Source organism: Setaria viridis, chromosome 1 (assembly GCF_005286985.2).
Source record: "Setaria viridis chromosome 1, Setaria_viridis_v4.0, whole genome shotgun sequence".
NCBI lineage: Eukaryota > Viridiplantae > Streptophyta > Magnoliopsida > Poales > Poaceae > Setaria > Setaria viridis.
In genome coordinates this window covers 23,541,058-23,553,647 of record NC_048263.2, presented here as the reverse complement: position 1 = coordinate 23,553,647, position 12,590 = coordinate 23,541,058, and the positions used below count along the sequence as shown (strand labels likewise).

At 47.3% G+C, this 12,590-nt stretch overlaps 1 protein-coding gene across 1 annotated transcript; it reads left to right on the top strand.

The window, feature by feature from the left end:
• Window positions 1–82: 82 nt before the first annotated feature.
• Window positions 83–2,431, top strand: LOC117841667 (L-type lectin-domain containing receptor kinase SIT2). The gene has a single exon (XM_034722128.2). It carries the CDS (start codon window positions 329–331, stop codon window positions 2,363–2,365), a length of 2,037 nt encoding a protein of 678 aa, XP_034578019.1. The 5' UTR covers window positions 83–328; the 3' UTR covers window positions 2,366–2,431.
• The last annotated feature ends 10,159 nt before the right edge of the window (window positions 2,432–12,590 follow it).

The window sequence follows — 12,590 nt, the reverse complement described above, 5'->3', positions numbered from 1 at the left end:
CGCAGAATTGTCTGTGGTCTACTCCGGTGCCGTTTCAACTACGGAGTAGTAGGCAAAGTAGCTACAGCATTGCTAATTGCTTCTGCATAACACGTCCTTATCTTCTCTTATATCTTTCAGCCTCGCCTTCTCCGTCCCTGTCCCGGCCTGGGCCTTCCTCCTCTCACCAGCTACACAACCATCATCTATGCATCCAACAGCGTTAAAAGCTCTAGCGCCCGATCACAAGTTCACAACCAAAATATGCTTGAATCATACTGAGTTTCGTCGTCCGAAGCTTCTTTAGGCCAACAAGGCAAATTAAGCGTCCAAGAAACTACTATTTTGTATGCTGGCCCTCCTTCTGTTCATACTGCTGAGCCGTCAAGGTGAAGTGGCCTCGTCGTTGGACGATGGCAGGGAATTCGCCTATCACGGCTTCGCCGGCGCTAACCTCACGCTGGACGGCCTCGCCACCATCCTCCCCGGCGGCCTCCTCGCACTCACCAACTTCACGTACCAGACAAAAGCCCACGCCTTCCACCCGTCCCCGATGCACTTCCTCACCAAGACGACATCCGTGGCGCGCTCCTTCTCCACGTCCTTCGTCTTCGCCATCGTGTCGGGGTACGACGGCCTGAGCGACCACGGCCTCGCCTTCGTCGTCGCCCCGACCACGGACTTCTCCACGGCGAACGCCGGGCAGTACCTGGGCCTCCTCAACGCGACCAACGGCACGGCGAGCCACCCCATCCTGGCAGTCGAGCTCGACACCATCCTGACCCCGGAGTTCCGCGACATCAACAGCAACCACGTCGGCATCGACGTCAACAGCCTCGTGTCGCGTCAGGCCCGGCCGGCCGGCTACTACGACGACGCCGCCGGCGGCGGCGCGTTCCGGAACCTGAGCCTGAACAGCCGCGAGCCCATGCAATTGTGGGTGGACTACGACGGCGTGTCCAAGCAGCTCAACGTGACGCTGGCCCCCGTGCACGTGCCCAAGCCCAAGAACCCTCTCCTCTCCGAGGCCGTCGACCTCTCCACGCTCATGGCGGCGGACGCCATGTACGCCGGCTTCTCGGCGTCGTCGGGGGTCGTGTTCACGCACCACTACGTGCTCGGATGGAGCTTCGGCCTCGACGGACCCGCCCCGCCGCTCGACCTCTCCAGGCTCCCTGCCCTGCCACGCCTGGGGCCCAAGCCCCGGTCCAAGGTCCTCGACGTCGTCCTGCCGCTCGCCACCGCGTCGCTCGTCGCCGCGGCGCTCGCGACGACCTTTTTCTTCGTGTGGCGGCGGCGCCGGTTCGCCGAGGTGCGCGAGGACTGGGAGGACGAGTTCGGGCCCCACCGCTACGCGTACAAGGATCTCCATCGTGCCACGGATGGGTTCCGGGAACGGAACCTGCTGGGCGTCGGGGGGTTTGGGAGGGTATACAAAGGAGTGCTCTCTCCATCCAATTTGGAGATCGCCGTGAAGAGGGTGTCGCATGATTCAAGGCAAGGGGTGCGGGAGTTCGTCGCCGAGGTGGTGAGCATTGGCCGTCTCCGACACCGCAATCTCGTGCAGTTGCTTGGCTACTGCCGGCGCAAAGACGAGCTTCTCCTGGTCTACGACTGCATGTCAAATGGTAGCCTTGAGAAGCACCTGCATGATCCACACATGCCAGCCATATTTTGGCCCGAAAGGTACTCGATCGTCAAAGGTGTCGCGTCAGGCCTGCTATACCTTCATGAGGATTGGGAAAAAGTTGTTGTCCACCGGGATATAAAGGCGAGCAACGTGCTCTTGGACGAACAGATGAACGGGCACCTGGGAGATTTCGGCCTAGCGAGATTGTATGACCATGGGACCGATGCTCAGACAACCCATGTGGTTGGCACCATGGGATACCTTGCGCCGGAGCTTGTGCGCACCGGGAAGGCGACGCCATTGACTGATGTGTTCGCATTCGGCGTGTTCCTCCTAGAAGTGGCCTGTGGACGAAGGCCGATCGAGCGTGGCGAGCATGATAACCGTGTTGTGCTGGTTGATTGGGTGCTTGAGCACCACCGCGGTGGGTCGATCCTCGAGGCGGTGGATCCACGGCTCATGGGAAAATTCGACTTGGAGGAGGCTATCCTCGTGCTCAAACTAGGTTTGTTGTGCACGCACCCGTTGCCTAATGCAAGACCGGGCATGCGGAAGGTGATGCAATACCTGGAGGGTGACCAGCCGACCCCTGACTTGCCGCCGACTTACGTGAGCTACGCTATGATGGCGCTAATGCAGATCGAAGGCTTCGATTCTTATGTTATGTCGACGTCATCCTCGACGTCGCCGACTGTGGCTAGCATCGGTGCGGTGTCTTGTGGGTCTTCAGCGACGGTTCTAGCTGAGGGCAGATAAAGCTGGCCGTGTGTATATTTAACTCCTTTTTGAGTTTTCAATCATCAGAAAAAAAATGCTTATCTTCGTGGGCTCGTCATAATAAATTTGCGATGCTAGCTCGAGCTGGTTTGATATATATTTTTGTTCATAATTAACCGTTGAATCCAGTTTCCAACTAGTAAGTTGGATGATAACTACTACCTCCGATCCGTTTTATTTGACGTTTCAGACAATAATTTTGACCTGCAAGCAGTTCTATTTCTTTGTCAGGAACGTCAAATAAAAGGAACCGGAGGTAGTACAAGATATGAGGAGAAGACAAGCTGCATACCCAAAAAAAATCTAAAATGGACTACTATGGCACCTTTCGAGGACTCTTTTGCTTTGCTTGCATTATTTCAACCGAACTCTTCTAAGAGCGAAGAATAGCTAACTTGCTAAAGATCAGAGGCCAATTAATTTTAGATATATAACAGGGTTTCTTGCATGCCATCAACTGAAGACGATGAGCTAAAAAATTGTCCATTTCAGGCCGATATATTTATATAACGTTACCTTGATTGAAGGCTGTAGGCAATACCTCTGCTAGTACATACACCAACACAGTTATTTTTTTTTAAAGGAAGAACAGGACCGCTGCCAAATCATACAAGAAGGGAAAGCAATGCAGTTCTTCTATTACATAAATGAAAATGCTAACATTTCTTACATTTAAATAAACTAAGGCAGCAAAGGCCCTCCTACAGCATGCTGCCCGACAGCAATCTCCTTGAAGAAGTGCACCACCTGTATCACCATGGCATGTTTTCCTTCAAAGATCCTCCTATTCCTCTCCTTCCATATTGTTGGTGCAAATTTAGGGCCAACACATGAAAGCACTCAAACGTGCGGCATGCGGAGGGGCTCCTTGCTGCTCCTCTGCACAGGCCAGTTAGACCGGTATGATGGCCGGTCAGACCGGTTTCGCCGGTGAACCCGGCGAGAGACCAATGAACACCCGCCTGGGAGGGATCCCGTCGGGGCAGGCGCACCTTGGGTTGCCCTAGGCTCGGCAGGCAAGCTAGGATGCCTCCTCATGCCATGGAGATAGGAGAAGAATAGCAGATAGGGATGGGAAAGTAGGGTAAAGAGGATAAAAAGTAAAACGATAAAAGATAGATTGAGTTGTGATCAATTGGATACCCTCAATCGGTCGTGGCTCCTTATATTTATAGGGAGGGGAGGTCTTGCCCCTAATGGAGTCGAAACCCTAACAAATCACCAGTCAAAATACAACTCCTAACTCGGACTACACACAAAACCGGTCTGACCACCCTAGCAAACCGGTCTGACCAGTTTTCCTGGGTGCAGATCTTCCCGAGGTCATAACTCTCTCATCCGAACTCCAAATCAGACGTTCTACATATGTATTTTGATCTACTCGATGAGAGCTACACAATAGTGAAGTATAATTTCCATTTTGAGCACTTTTACCAAGCCGGTCTGACCGGTTGGGAAACCGATTCAGAGACCTGATCGTTTAGATTTGCCAATTTTGACATTGAAAACATATGTTCCAAGCTGTATACATAAGCAGAGCAGCCACATTCCTGTGTTGATTTCTTGGATATTGTTGCAGCGAAGCTTGCCACCATTCCTCAATGCCACTTCCATCTTGAGGACCTGAATTCCAATTACTCATGAACATCCAGACCTCCCGTGCAAAGACACAGTTCAGACATAGGTGTGCTGCCGTCTCCTACTCCTGATCACAAAGACAGCAGACGGGATTGCAAGGCCAATGCCGTGCTTGCAGTTTATCAGCCGTTGGAATTTTTCTTTGCACTAACAGCCATGCATAAAATTTGTGCTTTCCTTCTGCATGTACTTTCCAGATCGACATCTCATCAAAAGTGCAGAAAGAGCCTGTGAATTGTGCCATGTATGCCGACTTGGAAGTGTAAGTACCACTCGATGTCCATCTCCAAACGATTTCATCCAGTCTATCACTGAGCACTGTCTGTTGTACCAGATCCCATAATAATAAAAATTTTTGTCATCTCTTTGACCGTACATATATGCCACAGACCACGAGTCCGGCTCTAATTATGTAATTCTTCCATTACTTTCCTATTTTTGCGCCAGGCAAGCTTAAAGAGTCCCGGTGCGATGTCCATTAGTGCTCGACCATTTAACTAGGAAGATTTCCAGAAGAGTGCCTTGCAGACATCTCCCAGATTCACAATGGTGCTAGCTCTAAAAAGTTGCCTGTCAATTGCATTGCAAAGAACTTCCGAGCCCACCCACGGCCGATCAGGATCTGTCCATTCAAGCCATAGCCATCGCAATCTCAACGCTCTACCAAAGAGGTCGAGGTCCAGCACTCCCAGACCCCAAACTTCTTTGGTTAGCTTGTTTTTGTCCACCTCACCAAACAGTGCCCTCCATTTGCTTCCGCTGCTCCTTTCCACAAGAGACCTCTCCTGATTCTATCCAATTTTTATGGCCCATTTTTTAAGAGCAAATACTGTAAGAAAATGCACTAGCATGGATGACATAACCGAGTTCATTAGCCTAAGATGCCTTGCCTTGTTTAGCAACCGACTCTTCCAGGTAGGCAATCTTGTAGCCATCTTATCAATTAAAGGTTGTAAATCAACTCGCCTCAAACGCTTGATATGGAGTGGTAATCCCAGGTATGTGCAGGGAAAGCTCTTTATTTGGCAATGAAACCATTGCATAATGTCCTCCACATCAAGATGGTCACACTAAATTGGATAGACTGCACTTTTGCTTGCACTAGTGATCAATCCAGAGGCCTGACCAAAAGCTATCAAGATCTCCACGACAACCTTCACTTCATCTTTGAATGGATTTAGAAATACGGTGGCTCATCTGCATACATGCTGGCATAGAGTCTTGCTATCCTATGTGCAGTTGGTGACAACAAGTTTTCAGCAGTGGCAAGGTCAAGCAATTTTATTTTTGCAAGGGTTCCATTGCCAAGATGAAAATAATGGCGATAGTGGATCTCCCTGTCGAAGTCACCTCCAATGCTTGAACCACTGTCCTCTTGCTCCATTTAGGAACACGATAGAGGAGGCATTTGCAAGTAGAGTTGAGACCCATGCTCGCCACTGTGTACCAAACCCCATCCTTTCAAGTACTTCCATCAGATAATCCCAACGCACACTATCAAAGGCCTTCGCAATATCAAGTTTTAGGAATAGGGCTGGGTACCTTTCCTTGTGCAAATCTCTGACCAAATTTTGCATGTAGAGAAAATTATTGTGGATGCTACAGCCTTTTATGAATGCACTCTGAGATCGAGATACCAGCCCATCCATGCAGTCAACCAACCGATTTGCCATAAACTTAGAGATAAGCTTTGCCACGCTGTGCGTCAGATGTATTAGTCTATAACTCCCCACATGTTTTGCATCTGGCTTCTTTGGAATCAAGATCACATGCGCTGAGTTAAGGTGTTTGAAGTGTTGATCTTGCTGCTGAAAGAAATAGTTGACCGCTGCCAATAAATCACTCCTGATTATCTCCCAACATTTCTTATAGAAGATGCCAATGTAACCATCAAGCCCTAGTGCCGGCTTTCAGCTCCATTACAACAACATGCACTTCCTCCTCGATAAACTCATCTTCTAGATATTGTAAATCCCTTCTATTTATTACCAGAGAATCCCAGTTGAGTGTTGCTGATTGGTCTGGTGGTGAGCCAAATTGGGCGGTGAAGTGATTTAGCAGGCATTCCTCCTTCTCACCATGGCAACACAGTAACATGTTGCCAGATTGTATTTGTTGTATGAAATTTTTCCTCTTGCGGCCATTTGCCTGTAGATAGAATAACTTTGAATTTGCCTCTGCTGCCCTGAGGTTGACCAGTCTTGACTTTTGTTTTTCTCAAAGTTTTTCAACTGCTATTAACTAGAGGAATTTGAGCTTGAGTTTTCTTTTCAGTTGGATCTCAGCAGCACTCAGTGCCCTATAATCTTGTACCACGTCTAGGATCAGAAGCAGCTGCTTTGCCATGCATAGCAGTAATCTTGTGTTACCAATCTTGGACTGAGACTACGCCCTCAATCTCTTGCCTGTACATTGCAACTTGGTGTGTAGCCGCAGGAATGGATTCTGAATGGCCAATGGCTGATTCCACGCTTGCTCGACCACCTCACTGAACCCCTGAACAGATGGCCAGAAACTCTCAAACCTGAACCCTTTGTATGATGGAACTGTAGCTCATCCGACAATCAAGAGGGGGCAGTGATCAAACACCAACAAAGATAATGCCTATGGCAGACACCCAGGCAACATTAAGTCCCATTCATTTGTACAAAAGGCCCTGTCAATTCTTGTTTGTGTGACGTCATTGCTCTAGGTAAATTTCCTTCCCCTCAGATTGAGTTCTTTTAACTCTAGGTCTTGCACCAAATCACCGAAAGCACCCATGAGACGTCTATTGAGATTTGAAATACTCTTATCACTAGCTTGCAAAATCATGTTGAGATTTGAAATACTCTTATCACTAGCTTGCAAAATCATGTTGAAGTCACCAATGAGAAGTCATTTATCTGAGACCACTGACTTGATTGCTCGTAATTTCCCTAAGAATTGCAACTTCTCTTGGTCATCTTGTGGGCCATATACAATTATAACCCACCATTCTGAAACTTCCATTGTTGCTTCCACTTTTGCAGTCACTGTGAAATTCCGATATTTAGAAGTTATTATTCTGTAGTAGTCTTTGTTGACAGCAATGATGGCCCCTCCCCTTGTACCATTAGCTGGTAGATAGGCAAAGTTATTGACAAAGTTCCGTCTCAAGGGCTCCACAACTATCTGGCCATCAATCGTGGACAGTTTGGTCTCCTGTAGACATGCAATTGAGCAAGCAGTATTAGTCACTAGGTCACGAACCACCTTTCTTCTTGCAGCACCATTCAGCCCCCTGACATTCCAGTTTGGCACTTTGCACCTTTGCTCACTCATTATGAGACCGAGACCATCTCACACGGGCTACTGTGCCGCTATGTAAGGGTGGGGCAGGGGTTCGGAGGTTTTCTCGACCTGCGTGAGAAGGTCTTCTTCTTCTTAGCAAAATACCCGGGGGCTGTCTAACCCCCCTCCCCCCCCCCCCCCCCCGCAGGTCGAGTTTATTTTTTATGAGACCGAGACAACTCAAACACCCCCCTAATGACACTTCCCACAATCAAAATCCTCCATGTACTCCTGACCTCCACAAACAGCAAGACGAAATACAACAAGCACCACCTGTCGATCTCCACCATGCCAACATTCAGAAACGCAACAGCAGCCCACCTAGGGCAGCCACACTACACACATTAACTGAGTAGAACACATTGAGCAAACTGGGATGGCACACACATACACACAAAGGATACATGATGGCCGGCCATCCATCAATCTTCGGCCTCCAGCGCTAGTGCACTGAGAGGATCCACACCATCTTGGCTAGAGAGGCCAAACGGATCGTTGAAACCATCAACCACCACCTCCTTTAGTGGCTATGTGATTGGACTCTGAATTTGCTGTGTGCCACTTCATCCACCACAATGTTCTGCTCAATCATGCCACTCTTCTTCATGAGTAATTGAGTTGCCTGTTTTTCCATGGTCAGGCTGGTCTTAGTCTTGTTAGCGATCCTCTCACTCCTCCTACTCTCAGTGTTGTTTTCTACATTTTCCTTACCACGGGCCCTGATGTCGTGGGGGCCAACGGCGTGGGGAGAATAGGCTTTGGCATAGGTTTTGTCTCTCATTGGATCCTGAGCATCCTGTCCCTGTGCCGCCGTTTCATTGGAATGGAAATAACAGAGATCTGGCTCATGGAAAGTGATTTTCTTCTCCTTCTTCTCTTGTGCAACACCATCATCCAAGCTCTGGCTGGCACCACCCACAGCTATGTCGTTACCTGCCCGGACAGAGGAGCGGTTGTCCTCACCAACGATGGTGTGTCCACGGCGATGGAAACCATCGTTACCATGGCTTCCCTATCTTCCTCCTCCACGACCAGGTGTAGCACCAAGCCGACTAAGCTTGTAGGAGCTCGATGGCGGTATCTACTGTGTTCCACTACCTCCTACGCCACAGCCGCTCGGTGGACAATGGTCACCCCCTCCACCAAGCCTCGAATGGACCGACGCTCGCGAGATGGTTGGACACCCATCCACAAAACCATGGTGCCACACGAAGCGGTGGCGAACTGGCCACTCCTCCTCCGGCTCATCAGTTGGCACTCCGCTGATGTTGTTCTTGTAAGGTGAGTAGTCTACAACCCTATCCAGGTGCAAGATCACCTCATAGTCTAGCATCGCTGCCAGACCAGTGCACAACTCCTGCAACTCCATGTTTTCTAATCGAACGAAGTAATCCTCACTGGGCTCTACTGGCTCGGCCACCCGGAGCATTGGATCCTTAGACCAAACCCAGACAATGAAACACCCTAGTTCATAAACGGTCTCCCTCTCTAAGTTGATCTCCTCAATGAAGGACTGCTTTGGGAACAAGTGTAACACTAACTTGACTTGATGGGCATGATCAGGAACTCCTTCAATGCACACACGAGAGCGATATAGGAGGCTGCTAGCAAATGCACTCACCTACTGAGTCCACGACATGAGATGTAGGGCCGTGGCACCGGTAGTGTGAGCTCCCTTCACCCTTGCCGTGTTCCTCAGCTTTGGGGAGGTGAACTGCAGTACGAAGGTGGAGGCCGTCATCCTAGTAACCCCCAACTCATGCGCTGGGATGCGTAGTTGATGTAGAGAATCCTGATGCACCTCAGCACAGGTCAGTCGCACACGCGCATCACGCTGAACGGCAACGAGCGTGCAAAGGGTATGGTTGCGCTAGGCGTTGCGCATGTTGCCGATGCAAGTGGCGCATGCCAGAACCTGCTCCAGGTGTCTCTCCGGGTCGTCGGGGATGAACTCCATGGACTTCTTCATGCTCAAGGATGGAGCAGTTGTTGCGCCCCCAGCCGCCCCACGAGTAGCAGATGTGTGCAGCCTGGACAAAAGTACAGGTAGTGGCATATATGTGGACACTGCAGCAGTGGCGGAAATCAAAGCAGAAGGTCACCGGCAGTGCCGCGCTTTGTGCCCTGAGCGAAAGCACAAAATGCACTTTGGTGGGTCACGACACTCAGCAATGCGGTGGTTCTTGGCGAAGCAGTTGAAGCAACAGCCAGTGGCTTTGACCTTGAGTAGCTGGAGAAAGTTGGTATTGCTCGATTGACGAGGCCCCAGTCGGTCCTTGATGGCGACCACCCTATCACCTAGGCGGTCATGAATGTTACCCACCTTGGGGCCAAGCCTTCTCCAAATCGAGGTCCGGTTCTTATCCGGTCTGCCCACGTTCCGTCTCCATCCTTCAGCGTCCAACCCCTTGGATTGGTTGAATCTTGGTTTGAAAGTCTTGAGCCCCACCAGCGCTTCCTTGTAGGAGACATAATAAGCAGCATGCTTGACAATGACTGAACGGAGACGCTATGCCGGTTCTACCGGGAATCTCTCTTCTCCTGCGGGGCCTCCGTCTTCAAAGCATCATCCGTAGGGTTGCCAGTAGATTCGGCGCTAGAGCAATAATGGAGCTCCAACGCCTGACCTTGTAGTGGAGTAAAGGCATATACAAGGGATCGACATGGAGACACCACGCCATCCGGAAAGAGGACACGCTGGAACCCGGCTGGTGGGACAGTAGGCAGCGAAGCTGTGGTGCGTGCCGCTGGTGGGTCACCGAGCAGTGGACAGGTGGTTGTGGGACGTGCCGCCAGTGGGTCACCGGCTGGCGAGGTTGGTGGCGTGGTGCACAAGCAAAAGCAGGAGGGGCTCTTCCCTTCCATTTCCTCTCTACCAAGATACTGTCGCTAGCCTGGAGCTAATTTTCACCAACACGGTTATATTGGGTCAAGTCGTCAAGTACTAGTGCAAATTCCAACCAATTTCTGCGGATGGCTATCTATCGCATATGTGACCGATAGCTATCTGTTGCCCGCGTCGTTGGTGGACTGATTTTGGCCCATATACTCTTTAAGGCCTGCTGTGCGGAGTCTATATTCAGCCCGATTATGATCCGTTTTGTTTGTTTTTCTTTTTTTTCCTCCCTTTCAGAAAATTGTATCGTGTATTAGTCTTAGTTGTCGTGTATTTAGCCCAGTTAGATTGTTTATATTGTTTCCTTTCTTTTTTTATTTAGGATGAGATATGTTGGGCTTGACTTTTTTTCTTTTCTTTCTTCTTTTTGCCTTTTTTGTCTTTATAGTATTTGCTTTTCTTTCCTTTTATTTTATTTTTTTGTTTTCTATTTTGTTTTATTTTTTATTATTGATTATTTTTATTTTAAATTTATCTAACCTTTTAGTTTTATTTTATTTTGTTTTTTCTTCTTCTATTTTATTTTATTTTTATTTATTATTATTATTATTATTTATTTTTATCTTTTATCTTTTCTTTTATATTGTCTTTTTTGTTTTGTAAATTCTCTTCTTATTTCATTCCTTTTTATGTTTTTAGTATTTTGTATTTGTCTTTTTATTTTGTTTGGCACGCTAATTTGTTTGCCATATATACATATTTTGTTGCGTAAAATCATTTTGTTCGTCTTTAGACTAAAGCATTCATCCGTGCGAATAATTTATTCTCTTGTGGATCGATGTTAATCATGTAGACTAATTTTTTCACAATTCTAAATTATTGTCCATTTTTTAACTAAGTTATTCAGTGATTTGGATTTATTTGTTTGCGATGTTCAGTTTCTTTTTTTTTCATCTACAATCAATTTGTTTGTGATGTTCAATATTTCTGTTTGTGCTATAACATTATTTTGTTCATCATGTTTAATCCTTTGTTCATGTTGTTCAAACCTTTATTCGCAGGAATCAAAACTAATTAATCTATATTAAAAATGAAGTGTTCTTACCCCTACTTTGAAGTGTAATTGTGACTTTACCCTCATTTTCTCAACTTGTGATTTTGCCCTCAACTATTCACAAGTCATTGCGAGGGTAAAATCGCATTGACTTGTGAATAGTTGATGGTAAAATCACAAAGTTAAAAAATAAGGGTAAAAACACAATTGCACTTTGAAGTAGGGGCAAGATCACCAAAAAAGCTTTAAAATATTTTTAAAAAAATATTGTACAAATATAGTCAAGTGTGATCTTGTTTTAAATATCTTGTTGTAAAAAACATAATGGTGCAATCAGAATTTAACCTTAATGTGCCATTTGAGATTTATGACTTTTTTTAGTTTCGAATCTACATGCATATGGATGATGGCATTAGTTTTGTCCATCATGCATGCATTCAACAGCTCATATATATTTGTTGGCGCTCGTTGTTGCCACACTTTTTATGCTATTTAGGTAGGATTTTTGGATCAATTGTTACACTAACCCGCCACTTGGTATAAGAAATAACCCCATTGTTGCATATGTTTTGTATTTTGAAGCACTTTGTGTTTTGATAGGAAATACAACATAATCAGAGATTTCCATGCAAATCTTAATTCATAACTGGATGTGGGTTGTCAGAAAAGGCCAGCACATGAAAGGGGAGGACCAGATGGGCCAAAAAGGGCCAAGCTTTTTGGCCTGATACCCTATAGGCCGATCGGTCTAGCCTATTCCAAGGCCCGGTCGTGCTCCCATTTCTTCGGCGTGAAGTCTACAAAGTTTCTAGGGTTTTTCCAGCGACCATTTGCCTAGAGCCGTCTCCCAACCAACTTGGAGAGGAGTATAAATACCCCCGTGAAGGACCACAAGTAGGAAGAGCCATAGGAGAGGAGATATATCACGCATATGCCATTCCACCACCACCACAAGGTCATGAACAGAGAAGAGATTGAATCTATAAGAGGCCACCCCAAGGCGGAGCTCGGGAGGAGGAAGAAACCCCAAGCCGATCGGCTTGGAGGTGCTCAGGCCAATCAGCCTGTGGCTCTTCTGCCCTCATTCGTCGCCCCATTCGATCTAGTTGATCTCCATAACCTTCTTTACTCCTTTGTGCATCATCATGTGTAAGATCATGGAGTAAAATTTCTATTTATCCTCGGGATTGTAAGAAGATCTTAATTTGTAATCGTCGAACCTCATGTTGAGATCTGTTTTTTATCATTTATCTATTAATGATGCTTTTATATAAAATGGCTAGCCAGCACTACTTTGGGTTGCTTTGTTGCTTACCTAGAACTATCATCATGCTATATTTTTATTGTTGAATAGTTGATTACCC

Bases quoted from the DNA above. Each gene is read 5' to 3' on its own strand.
- LOC117841667 (XM_034722128.2), top strand. From the start codon at position 329: ATGCTGGCCCTCCTTCTGTTCATACTGCTGAGCCGTCAAGGTGAAGTG.